At 45.5% G+C, this 22,500-nt stretch overlaps 1 protein-coding gene across 1 annotated transcript in view; it reads right to left on the reverse strand.

Moving 5' to 3' along the window:
- LOC128694554 (nephrin-like) overlaps nucleotides 1-22,500 on the reverse strand; it is a 147,881-nt gene that overhangs the window by 44,232 nt on the left and 81,149 nt on the right. The window contains exon 3 of the mRNA XM_070079515.1: nucleotides 9,610-9,754. Within this exon, the coding sequence (XP_069935616.1) occupies nucleotides 9,610-9,754 (145 nt within the window). The remainder of the gene's footprint in view (nucleotides 1-9,609; nucleotides 9,755-22,500) is intronic.

Here is a 22,500-nt window from a genome sequence, read left to right on the forward strand (position 1 = left end):
GTGAGGAACTGTGTCAAACGCCTCCTTGCAGTGTGTGTGTGTGTGTGTGTGTGTGTGTGTGTGTGTGTGTGTGTGTGTGTGTGTGTGTGTGTGTGTGTGTGTGTGTGTGTGTGTGTGTGTGCGTGTGTGCGTATGTGTGTGTGTGTGTGTGTGTGTGTGTGTGTGTGTGTGTGTGTGTGTGTGTGTGTGTGTGTGTGTGAGTGTGTGAGTGTGAGTGTGAGTGTGAATGTGCGTGTGTGTGTGTGTGTGTGTGTGTGTGTGTGTGTGTGTGTGTGTGTGTGTGTGTGTGTGTGTGTGTGTGTGTGTGTGTGTGTGTGTGTGTGTGTGTTTGTGCGTGCGTGAGTGTGTGTGTGTGTGTGTGTGTGTGTGTGTGTGTGTGTGTGTGTGTGTGTGTGTGTGTGTGTGTGTGTGTGTGTGTGTGTGTGTGTGTGTGTGTGTGTGTGTGTGTGTGTGTGTGTGTGTGTGTGTGTGTGTGTGTGTGTGTGTGTGTGTGTGTGTGTGTGTGTGTGTGTGTGTGTGTGTGTGTGTGTGTGTGTGTGCGTGTGTGCGTGTGTGCCTGTGTGTGTCCTCACCTAATTGTACTCACCTAATTGTGGTTGCAGGGGTCGAGACTCAGCTCCTGGCCCCGCCTCTTCACTGATCGCTACTGGGTCCTCTCTCTCTCTGCTTCCTGAGCTTTGTCATACCTCTTCTTAAAACTATGTATGGTTCCTGCCTCCACTACTTCACTTGCTAGGCTATTCCACTTGCTGAAAACTCAATGACTGAAGAAATACTTCCTAACGTCCCTGTGTCTCGTCTGGGTCTTCAGCTTCCAGTTGTGACCCCTTGTCCCTGTGTCCCCTCTCTGGAACATCCTATCTCTGTAAATCTTGTCTATTCCCCGCAGTATCTTGTATGTCGTTATCATGTCTCCCCTGACCCTTCTGTCCTCCAGTGTCGTAAGTCCGATTTCCCTTAACCTTTCCTCGTACGACATTCCCTTGAGCTCTGGGACTAGCCTTGTTGCAAACCTTTGTACTTTCTCTAACTTCTTGACGTGCTTGACCAGGTGTGGGTTCCAGACTGGTGCTGCATACTCCAGTATGGGCCTAACATACACAGTGTACAGTGTCTTGAACGATTCCTTATCAAGGTATCGGAACGCTATTCTCAGGTTTGCCAGGCGCCCGTATGCTGCAGCAGTTATTTGGTTGATGTGTGCCTCCGGTGATGTGCTCGGTGTTATGGTCACCCCAAGGTCTTTCTCCCTGAGTGAGGTCTGTAGTCTTTGTCCACCTAGCCTATACTCTGTCTGCGGTCTTCTTTGCCCCTCCCCAATTTTCATGACTTTGCATTTGGCTGGATTGAATTCGAGAAGCCAGTTACTGGACCACATGTCCAGCCTGTCCAGGTCTCTTTGCAGTCCTGCCTCATCCTCGTCCGATTTAATTCTTCTCATCAACTTCACGTCATCTGCGAACAGGGACACTTCAGAGTCTATTCTTTCCATCATGTCGTTCACATATATCAAAAATAGCACTGGTCCTAGAACTGACCCCTGTGGGACCCCGCTCGTAACAGGCGCCCACTGTGATACCTCTTCACGTACCATGACTCGATGCTGCCTCCCTGTCAGGTATTCCCTTATCCATTGCAGTGCCCTCCCCTTTACATGCGCCTGATCCTCCAGCTTCTGCACTAATCTCTTGTGGGGAACTGTTTCAAAGGCCTTCCTGCAGTCTAGGAAAACACATTCTACCCACCCCTCTCTCTCGTGTCTTACTTCTGTTACCTTGTCATAAAACTCCAGGAGGTTTGTGATACAGGATTTGCCTTCCATGAACCCATGCTGGTTTTCATTTATAATCTTGTTCCTTTCCAGGTGTTCGACCACTCTCCTCCTAATAATCTTCTCCATGACTTTGCACACAATACATGTCAGAGACACAGGTCTGTAGTTTAGTGCCTCGTTTCTGTTTCCTTTCTTAAATATGGGGACTACATTAGCCGTCTTCCATTTCTCAGGTAGTTGCCCAGTTTCAAGGGATGTGTTGAAGATTGTGGTTAGAGGCACGCACAGCATCTCTGCTCCTTCTCTAAGGACCCATGGGGAGATGTTGTCCGGTCCCATCACCTTTGAGGTGTCAAGGTGTGTGTGTGTGTGTGCGTGTGTGTGTGTGTGTGTGTGTGTGTGTGTGTGTGTGTGTGTGTGTGTGTGTGAGTGTGTGTGAGTGTTAGTGTGAGTGTGAGTGAGTGTGTGTGTGTGTGTGTGTGTGTGTGTGTGTGTGTGTGTGTGTGTGTGTGTGTGTGTGTGTGTGTGTGTGTGTGTGTGTGTTTGTGTGTTTGTGAGTGTGTGTGTGTGTGTGTGTGTGTGTGTGTGTGTGTGTGTGTGTGTTAGTTATGTGTGTGTTAGTTGTGTGTGAGTGTGTGTGTGTGTATGTGTGTGTGTGTGTGTGTGTGTGTGTGTGTGTGTGTGTGTATGTGTGTGTGTGTGAGTGTGTGTGTGTGTGTGTGTGTGTTTGTGTGTGTGGTTGTGTGTGTGTTTGTCTGTCTGTCTGTCTGTCTGTCTGTCTGTCTGTCTGTCTGTCTGTCTGTCTGTCTGTCTGTGCGTGTGTGTGTGTGTGTGTGTGTGTGTGTGTGTGTGTGTGTGTGTGTGTGTGTGTGTGTGTGTGTGTGTGTGTGTGTGTGTGTGTGTGTGTGTGAGTGTGTGTGTGTGTGTGTGTGTGCTTGTGTGTGTGTGTGCGTATGCGTGTGACTGCGTGTGTGTGCACGTGTGTAAGTGGGTACAAGTGCATGAGCACTATTACAGCTGCTCTCCTGTATGGATAAAGAGTTCTACCTACTTAAAGAAGCACACCTCTAACTCACTCATCCACACCACTCACTGACTGTTCCACACCTCTCATTGACTGTTCCACACCTCTCATTGACTGTTCCACACCTCTCATTGACTGTTCCACACCTCTCATTGACTGTTCCACACCTCTCATTGACTGTTCCACACCTCTCATTGACTGTTCCACACCTCTCATTGACTGTTCCACACCTCTCATTGACTGTTCCACACCTCTCATTGACTGTTCCACACCTCTCATTGACTGTTCCACACCTCTCATTGACTGTTCCACACCTCTCATTGACTGTTCCACACCTCTCATTGACTGTTCCACACCTCTCATTGACTGTTCCACACCTCTCATTGACTGTTCCACACCTCTCATTGACTGTTCCACACCTCTCATTGACTGTTCCACACCTCTCATTGACTGTTCCACACCTCTCATTGACTGTTCCACACCTCTCATTGACTGTTCCACACCTCTCATTGACTGTTCCACACCTCTCATTGACTGTTCCACACCTCTCATTGACTGTTCCACACCACTCACTGACTGTTCCACACCTCTAACTGACTGTTCCACACCTCTCATTGACTGTTCCACACCACTCACTGACTGTTCCACACCTCTCACTTACTGTTCCACACCTCTAACTGACTGTTCCACATCACTCACTGACTGTTCCACACCTCTCACTGGCTGTTCGACATCACTCACTGACTGTTCCACATCACTCACTGACTGTTCCACACCACTCACTGACTGTTCCACACCTCTCACTGACTGTTCCACACCTCTCACTGACTGTTCCACATCACTCACTGACTGTTCCACATCACTCACTGACTGTTCCACATCACTCACTGACTGTTCCACACCGCTCACTGACCGTTCCACACCACTCACTGACTGTTCCACACCAATCACTGACTGTTCCAAATATCTCACTGACTGTTACACACCACTCGCTGACTGTTCCACACCTCTCACTGACTGTTCCACACCTCTCACTGACTGTTACACACCACTCACTGACTGTTCCACACCACTCACTGACTGTTCCACAGCTCTCACTGACTGTTCCACACTTCTCACTGACTGTTCCACACCTCTCACTGAGTGTTCCACACCACTCAATGACTGTTCAACAACTCTCACTGACTGTTCCACACCACTCACTGACTGCTCCACACCCCTCACTGACTGTTCCACACCTCTCACTGACTGTTGCACACCTCTCCGACGGTTTCACACCTCTCATTGTTCCACATCTCTCACTGACTCTTCCACACATCTCACTGACTGTTCAACAACTCTTACTGACTGTTCGACACCTCTCACTGACTGTTCCACACCTCTAACTGACTGTTCCACAACTATCACCGACTGTTCCACACCCCTCACTGACTATTCCACACCTCTCACTGACTGTTCCACACCACTCACTGACTGTTCCACACCTCACTGACGGTTACACACATGTCACTGATAGTTCCACACTTTTCACTGACTCTTCCACACATTTCACGGACTGTTCCACAACCTTTACTGACTGTTCGACACCACTCACTGACTGTACCACACTTTTAACTGGCTATTCCACACCACTCACTCACTGTTCCACACCACTCACTGACTGTCCCACCCCAGTCACTGACTGTTCCACACGTCTCACTGACTTCCACACCACTCACTGACTGTAACAAACCACTCATTGACTGTTCCAAACCTATCGGACTGTTCCGCACCTCTCATTGTTCCACACCTCTAACTGGCTGTTCCACACTTTCCACTGACTCTTCCACACATCTCACTGACTGTCCCACAACTCTTACTGACTGTTCGACACCTCTCGCTGACTGTTCCACACCTCTCACTGACTGTTCCACACCTATCACTGACTGTTCCACACCTCTCACTGACTGTTCCACACCTATCACTGACTGTTCCACACCTCTCACTGACTGTTCCACACCTATCACTGACTGTTCCACAACTCTTACTGACTGTTCGACACCACTCACTGACTGTACCATACTTTTAACTGGCTGTTCCACACCACTCACTCACTGTTCCACACCACTCACTCACTGTTCCAAACCTCTCACTGTTCCACACCTCTCACTGACTGTTCCACACCTCTCACTGACTGTTCCACGCCTGTCACTGACTGTTCCACACCTCTCACTGACTGTTCCACACCTCTCACTGACTGTTCTACACCTCTCACTGACTGTTCCACAGCACTCACTGACTGTTCCAAACATCTCACTGACTGTTCCGCACCGCTCACTGACTGTTCCATACCTCTCACTGACTGTTCCACACTTCTCACTGACTGCTCCACACCTCTCATTGACTGTTCCACACCTCCCATTGACTGTTCCACACCAATCACTGACTGTTCCATACCTCTCTCTGACTGTTCCACACATCTCACTGACTGTTTCACACCTCTAACTGACTGTTCCACAACTCTCACTGACTGTTCCACACCTATCACTGACTGTTCCACACCACTCACTGACTGTTCCACACATCTCACTGACTGTTTTACACCTCCCACTGACTGTTCCACACCTCTAACTGACTGTTCCACACTTCTAACTGACTGTTCCACACCTCTCATTGACTGTTCCACACCTCTCATTGACTGTTCCACACCACTCACTGACTGTTCCACACCTCTCACTGACTGTTCCACACCTCTCACTGACTGTTCCACACAACTCATTGACTGTTCCACACCACTCACTGACTGTTCCATACCAGTCACTGACTGTTCCACACCACTCACTGACTGTTCCATACCAGTCACTGACTGTTCCACACCTCTCACTGGCTGTTCCACACCACTCACTGACTCTTCCACACCTCTCACTAACTGTTCCACACCTCTCACTGACTGTTCCACACCACTCACTGACTGTTCCATACCAGTCACTGACTGTTCCACACCTCTCACTGACTGTTCCACACCACTCACTGACTGTAACAAACCATTCATTGACTGTTCCAAACCTATCGGACTGTTCCACATCTCTCATTGTTCCGCACCTCTCACTGGCTGTTCCACACTTTTCACTGACTCTTCCACACATCTCACTGACTGTCCCACAACTCTTACCGACTGTTCGACACCTCTCGCTGACTGACCCACACCTCTCACTGACTGTTCCACACCTATCACTGACTGTTCCACATTTCTCACTGACTGTTCCGCGCATTTCTCTGACTGTTCCACAACCCTTGCTGACTGTTCGACACCACTCACTGACTGTACCACACTTTTAACTACTGACTGTTGCACACCACTCACTCACTGTTCCACACCACTCACTCACTGTTCCAAACCTTTCACTGTTCCACACCTTTCACTGATTGTTCCCCACCACTCACTGACTGTTCCACACCTCTCACTGACTATTCCACGCCTGTCACTGACTATTCCACACCTCTCACTGACTGTTCCACACCACTCACTAACTGTTCCAAACATCTCACTGACTGTTCCACACCGCTCACTGACTGTTCCACACCTCTCACTGACTGTTCAACACCTCCCACTGACTGTTCCACACAACTCACTGACTGTTTCACACCTCTCATTAACTGTTCCATACCTCTCACTGACTGTTCCACACTTCTCACTGACTGCTCCACACCTCCCAATGACTGTTCCACACCTCTCTGACTTTCACACATCTCACTGACTGTTTTACACCTCTCACTGACTGTTCCACACGTGTCACTGACTGTTCCACATCTCCAACTGACTGTTCCACACCTCTCACTGACTGTTCCACACCATTCACTGACTGTTCCACACCACTCACTGACTGTTCCACACCACTCACTGACTGTTCCACATCTCTCACTGACTGTTCCACACCTCTCACTGACTGTTCCACACCACTCATTGACTGTTCCACACCTCTCACTGACTGTTCCACACCACTCACTGACTCTTCCACACCTCTCACTGATTGTTCCACACCTCTCACTGACTGTTCCACACCACTCACTGACTGTTCCACACCAGTCACTGACTCTTCCACACCTCTGACTGAGTGTTCCATACCACTCATTGGCTGTTTCACACCACTCACTGACTGTTCCACACCACTCATTGACTGTTCCACACCAGTCACTGACTGTTTCACACCTCTCACTGACTGTTCCACACCACTCACTGACTGTTACAAACCACTCATTGACTGTTCCAAACCTATCGGACTGTTCCATATCTCTCATTGTTCCGCACCTGTCACTCACTGTTCCACACTTTTCACTGACTCTTCCACACATCTCACTGACTGTCCCACAACTCTTACTGACTGTTCGACACCTCTCACTGACTGTTCCACACCTCTCACTGACTGTTCCACACCTATCACTGACTGTTCCACATTTCTCGCTGACTGTTACGCACATTTCTCAGACTGTTCCACAACCCTTACTGACTGTTCGATACCACTCACTGACTGTACTACACTTTTAACTGACTGTTCCACACCACTCACTCACTGTTCCACACCACTCACTGTTCCAAACCTCTCACTGTTCCACACCTCTCACTGACTGTTCCCCACCACTCACTGACTGTTCCACACCTCTCACTGACTGTTTCACACCTCTAACTGACTGTTCCACACCTCTCACTGACTGTTCCACACCACTCACTGACTGTTCCACACATCTCACTGACTGTTTTACACCTCCCACTGACTGTTTCACACCTCTCACTGACTGTTCCACACCTCTAACTGACTGTTCCACACCTCTCACTGACTGTTCCATACCTCTTATTGACTGTTCCACACCTCTCACTGACTGTTCCACACCACTTACTGACTGTTCCACACCTCTTACTGACTGTTCCAAACCACTCACTGACTGTTCCACACCACTCACTGACTTTTCCATACCATAAACTGACTGTTCCACACCTTTCACTGGCTGTTCCACACCTCTCACTGACTTCCACACCTTTCACTGACTGTTCCACACCTCACACTAACTGTTCCACACCTCTCATTGACTGTTCCACACCTCACCGTGACTGTTCTACATCTCACAGTGACTGTTCTTCACCTCACAGTGACTGTTCAACGCCTCTCAGTAACTGTTCTACACATCACAGTAACTTTTCTACACCTCACAGTGACTGTTCTTTACCTCACAGTGAATGTTCTACGCCTCACAGTAACTGTTCTACTCCTGACAGTGACTGTTCTACACCTCACAGTGACTGTTCTACACCTCACAGTGACTGTTCTACACCTCAGAGTAACTGTTCTACACCTCACAGTGACTATTTTTCACCTCACAGTGACTGTTCTACGCATCACAGTACCTGTTCTACACCTCATAGTGACTGTTCTTCACCTCACAGTGAGTGCTCTACACCTCACAGTAACAGTTCTACACCTCTCAGTGATTGTTCTTCATCTCACAGTGACTGTTCTACGCCTCGCAATAACTGTTCTTCTCCTGACAGTGACTATTCTACACCTCACAGTGACTGTTCTTCACCTCACAGTCACTGTTCTACGCCTCACAGTAACTGTTCTACTCCTCACAGTGACTGTTTTACTAATCACAGTAACTGTTCTACTCCTCACAGTGACTGTTCTACACCGCAGTGACTGTTCTTCACCTCCCAGTCACTGTTCAACGCCTCACAGTAACTGTTCTACTCCTCACAATGACTGTTTTACTCCTCACAGTAACTGTTCTACTTCTGACAGTGACTGTTCTACACCTCACAGTGACTGCTCTACACCTCACAGTGACTGTTTTACTCCCCACAGTAACTGTTCTACTCCTCACAGTGACTGTTCTACTCCTCACAGTGACTGTTCTACACCTCACAGTCACTGTTCTTCACCTCACAGTCACTGTTCTACGCCTCACAGTAACTGTTCTACTCCTCACAGTGACTGTTTTACTCCTCACAGTAACTGTTCTACTCCTCACAGTCACTGTTCTACACCTCACAGTGACTGTTCTACACCTCACAGTGACTGTTTTACTCCTCACAGTAACTGTTCTACACCTCACAGTGACTGTTCTACTCCTCACAGTAACTGTTCTACACCTCACAGTAACTGTTCAACTCCTCACAGTAACTGTTCTACTCCTCACAGTGACTGTTCTACTCCTCACAGTAAATGTTCTACACCTCACAGTGACTGTTCTACACCTCAGAGTGACTGTTCTACACCTCAGAGTGACTGTTCTACACCTCAGAGTGACTGTTCTACACCTCAGAGTGACTGTTCTACACCTCAGAGTGACTGTTCTACACCTCAGAGTGACTGTTCTACACCTCACAGTGACTGTTCTACACCTCACAGTGACTGTTCTACACCTCAGAGTGACTGTTCTACACCTCAGAGTGACTGTTCTACACCTCACAGTGACTGTTCTACACCTCAGAGTGACTGTTCTACACCTCAGAGTGACTGTTCTACACCTCACAGTGACTGTTCTACACCTCACAGTGACTGTTCTACACCTCACAGTGACTGTTCTACACCTCACAGTGACTGTTCTACACCTCAGAGTGACTGTTCTACACCTCACAGTGACTGTTCTACACCTCAGAGTGACTGTTCTACACCTCTGCATAAACTTTTGTAAATTTGGTTTATTTAAACACGTCTACACCAAGATCTATTTTCTAGCTGAAGAGACTTGGGCGAAAATTGAAGAAGCTCTAAGGAAGATCTTAAGGAGCTCTAAAGGAGTGCCAATGGAAATATAAAGCTCTTAGAATACTCACAGTGGACGTTGAGTTTCCTGGTGTCCTCGAGAACGGCGGCTGGTACCATGGGATTCTTTGCTCTGCAGGAGACGTGGGCGTCGTGGTCGGCCAGTGTAGGTGTCAGGTAGAGGGTGGAACGACTCACGTTGCCCTCATGGAAGATCTGATGGCGTGGAGATGACAGTGAGTAGTGTTGAACTCCACTGAATTTCAGTGGGATATGACCTACCCCCCTACCTCAGCTCATTCCATAGCCTGGCCCTATCTAGCTGTTCGTCGAGTGTTTGTATTCAGAGGGTGAGACTAGTCTCCATGAGTCAAGGGACTCAGTGGGTGAGTCAGTTTACTGAGGGTATAAGTCCACAACAGTCGGCTGACACTCAGGTACCTATTTACTAGTAGTTCAATAGGGACAACAAGTGTAATGGGGTGAACTCCCCTAGTCAAGTATTCAAGTAAGTTTAAGTCTATTAAAGGAAAATATAAGAAATTCTCAAGTGTTTATACACTGTATACACTTAAGTGACGCACACCGCGTCAAAGACACTTGTTGATAGACACTTGACCAGTGGGCGGGTCTTATGAGTGGAGTCTGTATGAGTGAAGGTGTGTGTATGAGTGAAGGTGTATGTATGAGTGAAGGTGCGTGTATGAGTGAAGGTGCGTGTATGAGTGAAGGTGCGTGTATGAGTGAAGGTGTGTGTATGAGTGAAGGTGCGTGTATGAGTGAAGGTGCGTGTATGAGTGAAGGTGCGTGTATGAGTGAAGATGTGTGTATGAGTGAAGGTGTGTGTATGAGTGAAGGTGTGTGTATAAGTGAAGGTGCGTGTATGAGTGAAGGTGCGTGTATGAGTGAAGGTGCGTGTATGAGTGAAGATGTGTGTATGAGTGAAGGTGTGTGTATGAGTGAAGGTGCGTGTATGAGTGAAGGTGCGTGTATGAGTGAAGGTGCGTGTATGAGTGAAGATGTGTGTATGAGTGAAGGTGTGTGTATGAGTGAAGGTGTGTGTATAAGTGAAGGTGCGTGTATGAGTGAAGGTGCGTGTATGAGTGAAGGTGCGTGTATGAGTGAAGATGTGTGTATGAGTGAAGGTGTGTGTATGAGTGAAGGTGCATGTATGAGTGAAGGTGCGTGTATGAGTGAAGGTGCGTGTATGAGTGAAGGTGCGTGTATGAGTGAAGGTGCGTGTATGAGTGAAGGTGCGTGTATGAGTGAAGATGTGTGTATGAGTGAAGGTGTGTGTATGAGTGAAGGTGCATGTATGAGTGAAGGTGCGTATATGAGTGAAGGTGCGTGTATGAGTGAAGATGTGTGTATGAGTGAAGGTGTGTGTATGAGTGAAGGTGCATGTATGAGTGAAGGTGCGTATATGAGTGAAGGTGCGTGTATGAGTGAAGGTGTGTGTATGAGTGAAGGTGTGTGTATGAGTGAAGGTGCGTGTATGAGTGAAGGTGCGTGTATGAGTGAAGGTGTGTGTATGAGTGAAGGTGTGTGTATGAGTGAAGGTGCGTGTATGAGTGAAGGTGTGTGTATGAGTGAAGGTGTGTATGAGTGAAGGTGTGTGTATGAGTGAAGGTGCGTGTAGGAGTGAAGGTGCGTGTATGAGTGAAGGTGTGTGTATGAGTGAAGGTGTGTGTATAAGTGAAGGTGCGTGTATGAGTGAAGGTGTGTGTATGAGTGAAGGTGTGTGTATGAGTGAAGGTGCGTGTATGAGTGAAGGTGCGTGTATGAGTGAAGGTGCATGTATGAGTGAAGGTGCGTATATGAGTGAAGGTGCGTGTATGAGTGAAGGTGTGTGTATGAGTGAAGGTGTGTGTATGAGTGAAGGTGCGTGTATGAGTGAAGGTGCGTGTATGAGTGAAGGTGTGTGTATGAGTGAAGGTGTGTGTATGAGTGAAGGTGCGTGTATGAGTGAAGGTGTGTGTATGAGTGAAGGTGTGTATGAGTGAAGGTGTGTGTATGAGTGAAGGTGCGTGTATGAGTGAAGGTGCGTGTATGAGTGAAGGTGTGTGTATGAGTGAAGGTGTGTGTATGAGTGAAGGTGCGTGTATGAGTGAAGGTGTGTGTATGAGTGAAGGTGTGTGTATGAGTGAAGGTGCGTGTATGAGTGAAGATTTATGAGTGAAGGTATGTGAATGAGTCAAGGTGTGTGTATGAGTGAAGGTGTGTGTATGAGTCAAGGTTTATGAGTGAAGGTATGTGTATGAGTCAAGGTGTGTGTATGAGTGAAGGTGTGTGTATGAGTGAAGGTGTGTATGAGTGAAGGTGTGTATGAGTAAAGGTGTATGAGCGAAGGTCTGTGTATGAGTGAAGATGTGAGTATGAGTGAAGGAATGTGTATGAGTGAAGATGTGTGTATGAGCGAAGGTGTGTGTGAGTGAAGGAGTGTGTATGAGTAAAGGTGTGTGAATGAGTGAAGGTGTGTGTATGAATGAAGGTGTGGGTATGAGTGAAAGTGTGTGTATGAGTGAAGGTGTGTGTATGGGCGAAGTTGTGTTTATGAGTTCAGGTGTGTGTATGAGTAAAGGTGTGTGTTTGAGTGAAGGACTGTGTATGAGTGAAGGTGTGTGTATGAGCGAAGGTGTGTGTATGAGTGAAGGTGTGTGTATGAGTGAAGGAGTGTGTATAAGTGAAGGTGTGTGTATGAGTGAGTATGGGTGAAGGTGTGGGTAAGAATGAAGGTGTGGGAGTGAAAGTGTGTGTATGAGTGAAGGTGTGAGTATGGGTGAAGGTATGTGTATGAGTGAAGGTGAGTGAAGGTGTGTGTATGAGTGAAGGTGTGTGTATGAGTGAAGGAGTGTGTATGAGTGAAGGTGTGTGTATGAGTGAAGGTGTGTGTATGAGTGAAGGAGTGTGTATGAGTGAAGGTGTGTGTATGAGTGAAGGTGTGTGTATGAGTGAAGGCATGTGTATGGGTGAAGTTGTGTTTATGAGTGAAGGTCTGTGTATGAGTTAAGGTGTGTGTATGAGTGAAGGTGTGTCTATGAGTGAAGGTGTGTGAATCAGTGAAGGTGTGTGTATGAGTGAAGGAGTGTGTATGAGTGAAGGTGTGTGTATGAATGAAGGTGTGTGTATGAGTGAAGGTGTGTGAATCAGTGAAGGTGTGTGTATGAGTGAAGGAGTGTGTATGAGTGAATGTGTGTGTATGATTGAAGGTGTGTGAATGAGTGAAGGTGTGTGTATGAGTGAAGGTGTGTGTATGAGTGAAGGTGTGTGTATGAGTAAAGGTGTGTGTATGAGTGAAAGTGTGTCTATGAGTGAAGGTGTGTGTATGAGTGAAGGTGTGTGCATGAGTGAAGGTGTATGTATGGGTGAAGTTGTGTGTATGAGTGATGGTGTGTGTATGAGTGAAGGTGTGTGCATGAGTGAAGGACTGTGTATGAGTGAAACTGTATGTATGAGTGAGGGTGTGTGTATGAGTGAAAGTGAGTGTATAAGTGAAGGAGTGTGTATGGGTGAAGGTGTGCGTATGAGTGAAGGTGTGTGTATCAGTGAAGGTGTGTGTATGAATGAAGGTGTGTGCATGAGTGAAGGTGAATGTATGGGTGAAGTTGTGTGTTTGAGTGATGGTGTGTGTATGAGTGAAAGTGAGTGTATCAGTGAAGCTGTGTGTATGAGTGAAGGAGTGTGTATAAGTGAAGGAGTGTGTATGAGTGAAGGTGTGTGTATGAGTGAAGGTGTGTGTACGAGTGAAGGTGTGTGTATGAGAAAAGATGTGTGTATGAGTGAAGGAGTGTGTATGGGTGAAGGCGTGTGTATGAGAGATGGTGTGTGTATGAGTGAAGGTGTGTATATGAGTGAAGGAGTGTGTATGAGTGAAGGTGTGTGTATGAATGAACGTGTGTGTATGAATGAAGGAGTGTGTATGTGTGAAGGTGTGTGTGTATGTGTGAAGGTGTGAGTATGGGTGAAGGTGTTTGTATGGGTGAAGGTGTGTGTATGAGTGAAGGTGTGTGTATGAATGAAGGTGTGTGTATGGATGAAGGTGTGTGTATGGGTGAAGGTGTGTGTATGAGTGCAGGTATGTGTATGGGTGAATGTGTGTGCATGGATGAAGGTGTGTGTATGAGCGAAGGTGTGTGTATGGGTGGAGGTGTGTGTATGAGTGCAGGTATGTGTATGGGTGAAGGTGTGTGTATGAGTGAAGGTGTATGTATGGGTGAAGGTGTGTGTATGGATGAAGGTGTGTATATGAGTGAAGGTGTGTGTATGAGTGAAGGTGTGTGTATAGGTGAAGGTGTGTGTATGGATGAAGGTGTGTGTATGGGTGAAGGTGTGTGTATGGGTGAAGGTATGTGTATGGTTGAAGGTGAGTGTATGGCTGAAGGTGTGTGTATGAGTGAAGGTGTGTGTATGGCTGAAGGTGTGTGTATGGCTGAAGGTGTGTGTATGGCTGAAGGTGGGTGTATGGCTGAAGGTGTGTGTATGGCTGAAGGTGTGTGTATGGCTGAAGGTGGGTGTATGGCTGAAGGTGTGTGTATGGCTGAAGGTGTGTGTATGAGTGAAGGTGTGTGTATGGGTGAAGGTGTGTGTATGGGTGAAGGTGTGTGTATGGGTGAATGTGTGTGTATGGCTGAAGGTGTGTGTATGGCTGAAGGTGTGTGTATGGCTGAAGGTGTGTGTATGGCTGAAGGTGTGTGTATGAGTGAAGGTGTGTGTATGGCTGAAGGTGTGTGTATAGGTGAAGGTGTGTGTATGGCTGAAGGTGTGTGTAGGGTGAAGGTGTGTGTATGGCTGAAGGTGTGTGTATGGCTGAAGGTGTGTGTATGGCTGAAGGTGTGTGCATGGCTGAAGGTGTGTGTATGAGTGAAGGTGTGTGTATGGCTGAAGGTGTGTGTATAGGTGAAGGTGTGTGTATGGCTGAAGGTGTGTGTAGGGTGAAGGTGTGTGTATGGCTGAAGGTGTGTGTATGGCTGAAGGTGTGTGTATGGCTGAAGGTGTGTGTATGAGTGAAGGAGTGTGTAGGAATAAGAACATAAGAAAAAAGAAACACTGCAGCAGGCCTACTGGCCCATGCCATCTCCCGGCACCAATGGCCCACCCAGTTACGTCACCTCCACTTAAGGAAGGAGCACGGTTACTGACCCAGTAGCACCAGCTAGTCAGGTCCAATTCACACCCTCCCACACTTACTCATGTATTTATCTAACCTATTTTTAAAAATACACAACGCCTTAGCTTCTATGACGGTACTCGGGAGTTTGCTCCACTCATCCACAACTCTATTGCCAAACCAGTGCTTTCCTGTATCCTTCCTGAATCAAAGATTTTCCAGCTTAAACCCATTGCTGCGAGTCCTGTCTAGGCTAGATATTTTTAGCACGCTATTTACATCTCCTTTATTTATTCCTGTTTTCCATGTATATACCTCAATCATATTCCCCCTAATTCTACGCCTTTCTAGAGAGTGCAGATTCAGGGCCCTCAGTCTATCCTCACAGAGAAGATTTCTGATACATGGGATCATCTTTGTCATCCTCCTTCGTACGTTTTCCAGTGAATTTATTTCCATTCTGTGATACGGTGACCAGAACTGTGCAGCATAGTCTAAATGAGACCTAACCATGGATATTTAGAGTTGAAGAACAACTTGTGGACTTCTATGCTTCTAGATATGAAGCCAAGGATTCTGTTAGCTTTATTGCGAACGTTTATGCACCGTTGTCTTGGTTTCAGGTTACTGCTAACCAGAACTTCTAAATCCTTTTCGCAATCAGTAATATTAAGGTCTACATTATTTAGTTTATATGTGGCATGGTTATTATCCTTTACAACATTTAGAATTTTACATTTGTCTATATTAAACTGCTTCTGCCACTTCTCCGACCATTGCATCAGTCTATTCAAATCATCCTGGAGCGCTCTAGCGTCCTCATTAGAATGAATTGGGCGGCCTATTTTGGTGTCATCAGCAAATTTGCTTAAGTCGCTATTTATTCCCTCATCTATGTCGAATACGTATATCGTGAACAAGGGGCCCAACACTGACCCCTGTGGAACACCGCTTGTGACGTGCCCCCATTCTGATTTCTCCACATTTATGCACTCTCTCTGCTGCCTATTTGTCAACCGTGCCTCTACCCAGGAAAAATTTTCTCCTCCTATCCTGTGTGCCTTAAGTGTCCTCAATAGCCTCTGATGTGGAACTCTATCGACAGCCTTACTGAAGTCCATATACACAACCTCATATTCATTACCATGATCTACCTCCTCAAATACCTTAGTGAAAAAAGTTAGTAAATTCGTAAGACATGAACGCCCCTTTGTAAAACCGTGTTGAGATTCATTAATCAATTTATGCCTTTCAAGATGGCTACGAATTGCCTCGGCAATTATTGATTCCATAAATTTTCTCACTGTGGAGGTTAGGCTTATTGGTCTATAGTTCGGAGCTAAGGACCTGTCACCTGCCTCGTAAATAGGTATTACATTTGCCATTTTCTACTTATCAGGCACTATGCCAGTTTGTAGTGATATATTGAAAATATTAGCCAAAGGTTTCCTAAGTTCCTCTTTGCATTCCTTTAAAACTCTTGCAAACAGTTCATCAGGGCCTGGGGATTTGTTAGGTTTTAATTTCTCTGTTTTTCTGAGGTCCATGTCACTAGTTACTCCAGTCGTGCATAGTTTATTATCGTTCTGTTCTACATAATTTATTATTTCTGGAATTTCGCTAGAATCTTCCTGGGTAAAAACTGAGAGGAAGTAAGTATTGAAAAATTCACACATATCCTTATCACTGTCAGTGATCTGACCTGAGTTACTCTTAAGTGGACCTATCTTGTCCCTAATCTTACTTCTGTATACCTGAGAGAACCCTTTTGGGTTAGTCTTCGAATCCCATGCGACCTTTGCCTCATAATCCCTTTTAGGAGTGTGTATGTGTGAAGGTGTTCGTATGGGTGAAGGTGTGTGTATGAGTGAAGGAGCGTCAATGTGCGAAGGAGTGTGCATGTGCGAAGGAGTATGTATGTGTGAAGGAGTATGTATGTGTTAAGGAGTGTGTACGTGTGAAGGAGTGTGTACGTGTGAAGGAGAGTGTATGTGTGAAGGAGAGTGTATGTGTGAAGGAGAGTGTATGTGTCAAGGAGAGTGCATGTGTGAAGGAGAGTGTATGTGTGAAGGAATTTGTATGGGTGAAGGTGTGTGTATGAGTGAAGGAATGTCAATGCGCGAAGGAGTGTATATGTGAGAAGGTGTGTGTATGAGTGAAGGAATGTGTATGGGTGAAGTATATGTATGAATGAAGGAGTGTGTATGTACGAAGGAGTGTGTATGAGGGAAAGAGTGTGTATATGAGTGATGGAGTATGTGTATGAGTAAAAGGAGTGATTGTATGGGTGAAGGAGTGTCACTAAGTAGCAGTGTTAGGCTGCAACACTACTGACACAAAACAGTATTGAGACAGCACAGTACTGAGACAGTACAGTACTGAGACAGTACAGTACTGAGACAATACAGTACTGAGACAATACAGTACTGAGACAATACAGTACTGAGACAGTACAGTATTGAGACAATACAGTACTGAGACAATACAGTACTGAGACAATACAGTACTGAGACAGTACAGTATTGAGACAGAACAGTACTGAGACAATACAGTACTAAGACAATACAGTACTGAGACAATACAATACTGAGACAGTACAGTACTGAAACAATACAGTACCGAGACAATACAGTACCAAGACAATACAATACTGAGACAGAACAGTACTGAGACAATACAGTACTGAGGCAATACAGTGCTGAGACAGTACAGTACTGAGACAATACAATACTGAGACAATACAGTACTGAGACAGTACAGTACTGTGACAGTACAGTACTGAGACAGTACAGTACTGAGACAGTACAGTATTGTGACAATACAGTACTGTGACAATACAGTACCGTGGAAATACAGTACTGTGACAATACAGTACTGAGACAGTACAGTACTGTGACAAAACAGTGCTGTGACAATACAGTACTGTGAAAATACAGTACTGTGACAATACAGTACTGAGACAATACAGTACTGTGACAATACAGTACTGAGACAGTACAGTACTGTGACAATACAGTACTGAGACAGTAAAGTACTGTGACAATACAGTACTGTGACAATACAGTACTGTGACAATACAGTACTGTGACAATACAGTACTGTGACAATACAGTACTGTGATAATACAGTACTGAGACAGTACAGTACTGAGACAGTACACTGCTGAGACAGTACAGTACTGAGACAGTACACTACTGAGACAGTACAGTACTGAGACAGTACAGTTCTGAGACAGTACAGTACTGAGACAGCACAGTACTGAAACAGTACAGTACTGAGACAGTACAGTACTGAGACAGTACAGTACTGAGACAGCACAGTACTGAGACAGTACAGTACTGAGACAGTACAGTACTGAGACAGCACAGTACTGAAACAGTACAGTACTGAGACAGTACAGTACTGAGACAGTACAGTACTGAGACAGCACAGTACTGAAACAGTACAGTACTGAGACAGCACAGTACTGAGACAGTACAGTACTGAGACAGCACAGTACTGAAACAGTACAGTACTGAGACAGTACAGTACTGAGACAGTACAGTACTGAGACAGCACAGTACTGAGACAGTACAGAACTGAGACAGTACAGTATTGAGACAATACAATACTGAGGCAATACAGTACTGAGACAATACAGTACTGAGGCAATACAGCACTCAGGCAATACAGTACTCAGGCAATACAGTACTGAGACAATACAACACTGAGGCAATACAGTAATGAGACAATACAGTACTGAGGCAATACAGTACGGCGACAGTACAGTATTGAGACAGAACAGTACTGAGACAGAACAGTACTGAGGCAATACAGTACTGAGACAATACAATACTGAGACAGTACAGTACTGAGACAATACAATACCGAGACAAAACAGTACCGAGACAATACAATACTGAGACAGAACAGTACTGAGACAATACAATACTGAGACAATACAGTACTGAGACAGTACAGTACTGTGACAGTACAGTACTGAGACAGTACAGTACTGAGACAATACAGAACTGAGACAATACAGTACCGAGACAATACAGTACTGAGACAGTACAGTACTGTGACAATACAGTACTGTGACAATACAGTACTGTGAAAATACAGTACTGTGACAATACAGTACTGAGACAGTACAGTACTGTGACAATACAGTACTGTGACAATACAGTACTGTGAAAATACAGTACTGTGACAATACAGTACTGAGACAATACAGTACTGTGACAATACAGTACTGAGACAGTACAGTACTGTGACAATGCAGTACTGTGACAGTACAGTACTGTGACAATACAGTACTGAGACAGTACAGAACTGTGACAATACAGTACTGTGACAATACAGTACTTTGACAATACATTACTGTGACAATACAGTACTGTGACAATACAGTACTGTGACAATACAGTACTGTGATAATACACTACTGAGACAGTACAGTTCTGAGACAGTACAGTACTGAGACAGTACAGTACTGAGACAGCACAGTACTGAGACAGTACAGTACTGAGACAGTACAGTACTGAGACAGTACAGTACTGAGACAGCACAGTGCTGAGACAGTACAGTACTGAGAGAGTACAGTACTGAGAGAGTACAGTACTGAGATAGTACAGTACTGAGACAGTACAGTACTGAGACAGTACAGTACTGAGACAGTACAGTACTGAGACAGTACAGCACTGAGACAGTACAGTACTGAGACAGTACAGTACTGAGACAACAGTACTGAGACAGTACAGTACTGAGACAGTACAGTACTGAGACAGTACAGTACTGAGACAGAACAGTACTGAGACAGTACAGTACTGAGACAGTACAGTACTGAGACAGTACAGTGCTGAGACAGTACAGTACTGAGACAGTACAGCACTGAGACAGTACAGTGCTGAGACAGTACAGTACTGAGACAGTACAGTACTGAGACAGTACAGTACTGAGACAGTACAGTACTGAGACAGCAAAGTACTGAGACAGTACGGTACTGAGACAGCACAGTACTGAGACAGTACAGTACTGAGACAGCACAGTACTGAGACAGTACAGTACTGAGAGAGCACAGTACTGAGACAGTACAGTACTGAGATAGTACAGTACTGAGACAGTACAGTACTGAGACAGTACAGTACTGAGACAGTACAGTACTGAGACAGTACAGTACTGAGACAGTACAGTACTGAGACAGAACAGTACTGAGACAGTACAGTACTGAGACAGTACAGTACTGAAACAGTACAGTACTGAGACAGTACAGTACTGAGACAGTACAGTACTGAGACAGTACTGAGACAGTACAGTACTGAGACAGTACTGAGACAGTACATTACTGAGACAGTACAGTACTGAGACAGTACAGTACTGAGACAGTACTGAGACAGTACAGTACTGAGACAGTACCGTACTGAGACAGTACAGTACTGAGACAGTACAGTACTGAGACAGTACAGTACTGAGACAGTACTGAGACAGTACAGTACTGAGACAGTACTGAGACAGTACAGTACTGAGACAGTACAGTACTGAGACAGTATAGTACTGAGACAGTACAGTACTGAGACAGTACAGTACTGAGACAGTACAGTACTGAGACAGTACTGAGACAGTACAGTACTGAGACAGTACAGTACTGAGACAGTACAGTACTGAGACAGTACAGTACTGAGACAGTACAGTACTGAGACAGTACAGTACTGAGACAGTACAGTACTGAGACAGTACAGTACTGAGACAGTACAGTACTGAGACAGTACAGTACTGAGACAGTACAGTACTGAGACAGTAATGGGTGAAGCAACAACAAACTTGAAACACACATTTCAAATCTTTGTTCTTTTTCAGTCAAGGAAAATTTTAAAATTAATTTAGAGAAGAACAGTTACGATCCCGAAACATCGTAAGTTTATTTCAAAACATAATACTCACGGTAGTGACAGAATTCGATCCTAATGGGAAACCAGATGCAAAATTAGCAACTGCTGCTGCAACATTTACACCACAATAAACCTAACAAGGTTTAATGAACTTGGTATGTTTCTATACACAGTGAAAGGTTAACATAGACTTGATTGTAACCACAGTGCAGGTTGTTACCAAGTTACCCTCACCCCTATACTGAGCGCCACCACAGGTCCACTGTGTCTTCACAGGCTGGCCTGGGGTACCTTAGAAATACCTTTGAAGAGTTTCGAGATTTTCACTAATCTCGGAGGCCGGCCATGGGCCAGATTCGTCTGGTGCTTGCCTGGTTAACCAGGCTGTTGCTGCTGGAGGCCCGCTGCTCCGCCTATCCATCACAGCCTGGTTGATATGGCACCTGATGAAGATAATTGTCCAGTTTCCTTTTGAAGGCTTCTACACTTGTTCCAGCAGTGCTTCCGATATCTTCTGGTAAAATATTCAATAGTCTGGGACCCCAGATGTTGATACAGTGTTCCCTTATTGTGCCCGCAGCACCCCTGTTTCTGAATGGGTTTATTTCGTACTTCCTCCCATGTCTGTCACTCCAGTATGTGTGGAAGTGTGCAGATTTGGGACCAGGACCTCGAGTATTTTCCAGGTATATATTATCTTGTATCTCTCCTACGCTCTAATGAGTACATGTTCAAGACTTGAAGGCGTTCCCAATAATTTAGGTGCTTTATTGGCTCACTGTGATGGTGATGGTGATGGTGGTGGTGATGGTGGTGGTGATGGTGGTGGTGATGGTGGTGGTGATGGTGGTGGTGATGGTGGAGGTGGTGTGAGGCCTTTCCTGCTTAGGTTAGGTAAGGTTCGTCAGGAAACAGGACAAATGTTTCCTGACGCGGGTCTTAGTCAGATGACCCGCCCTTGGAGATTCTGATCATCTGACCGAGACCTTTCGCTGGCTTACCGGTCCACCCCTTTAATATTTATGGTCATATTTATAACCATTTCGTGAGTTCCTTTCCTGGAAATATTTAAGACTGGCTTGTCATGGGTTTGAATCCAATCCTTTCCCCTGAACTGGTCGCCATCTCTTCATTGCGATTTCGTAAGTCGCTTTTAGGGAGAATGTGATCAAAGCTGCCATGGGACCATCTGTTAACTTTGATCCTTCTTCTCCAGGGAAACTTCCGTCTCCAGCATGGAACTTCAGTTCCTAATATAACTAAGTTTAATTAAACATAATTAGACACATAAGCCCAAGTTGAATTAATTTAATCATTGTGGTACATGAAATTCACCAACTGTATAACAATGAATTTAAAAAAAAAAGTGTGTGTAATGGTATAGTCGTATTTAAAGATTACGTCAACATCATCAACTAGCAATAAACTTTCCAAATTAAAAGAAAAACGAAAAATTAGGCGGCAAACTGTGGCGATCCTGTTTAATTTTGAGAGTTGGATTGACTCTACGGCGGAAATGAGTGAATGTTGCCACTCTTCCTGACGACCTCTGACGACCCTGTAAAATATCACCTTTTATATTTTTGGACACATTGGTTTCGATTTTGGATGTATGTACACGCACAAACTCACTCTCTCTCTCTCTCTCTCTCTCTCTCTCTCTCTCTCTCTCTCTCTCTCTCTCTCTCTCTCTCTCTCTCTCTCTCTCTCTCTCTCTCTCTCTCTCTCTCTCTCTCTCTCTCTCTCTCTCTCTCTCTCTCTCTCTCTCTCTCTCTCTCTCTCTCTCTCTCTCTCTCTCTCTCTCTCTCTCTCTATATATATATATATATATATATATATATATATATATATATATATATATATATATATCTGTCTCTCTCTCTCTCTCTCTCTCTCTCTCTCTCTCTCTCTCTCTCTCTCTCTCTCTCTCTCTCTCTCTCTCTCTCTCTCTCTCTCTCTCTCTCTCTCTCTCTCTCTGTCTCTCT

The sequence above is a fragment of the Cherax quadricarinatus genome, chromosome 6, assembly GCF_038502225.1.
Source record: "Cherax quadricarinatus isolate ZL_2023a chromosome 6, ASM3850222v1, whole genome shotgun sequence".
NCBI lineage: Eukaryota > Metazoa > Arthropoda > Malacostraca > Decapoda > Parastacidae > Cherax > Cherax quadricarinatus.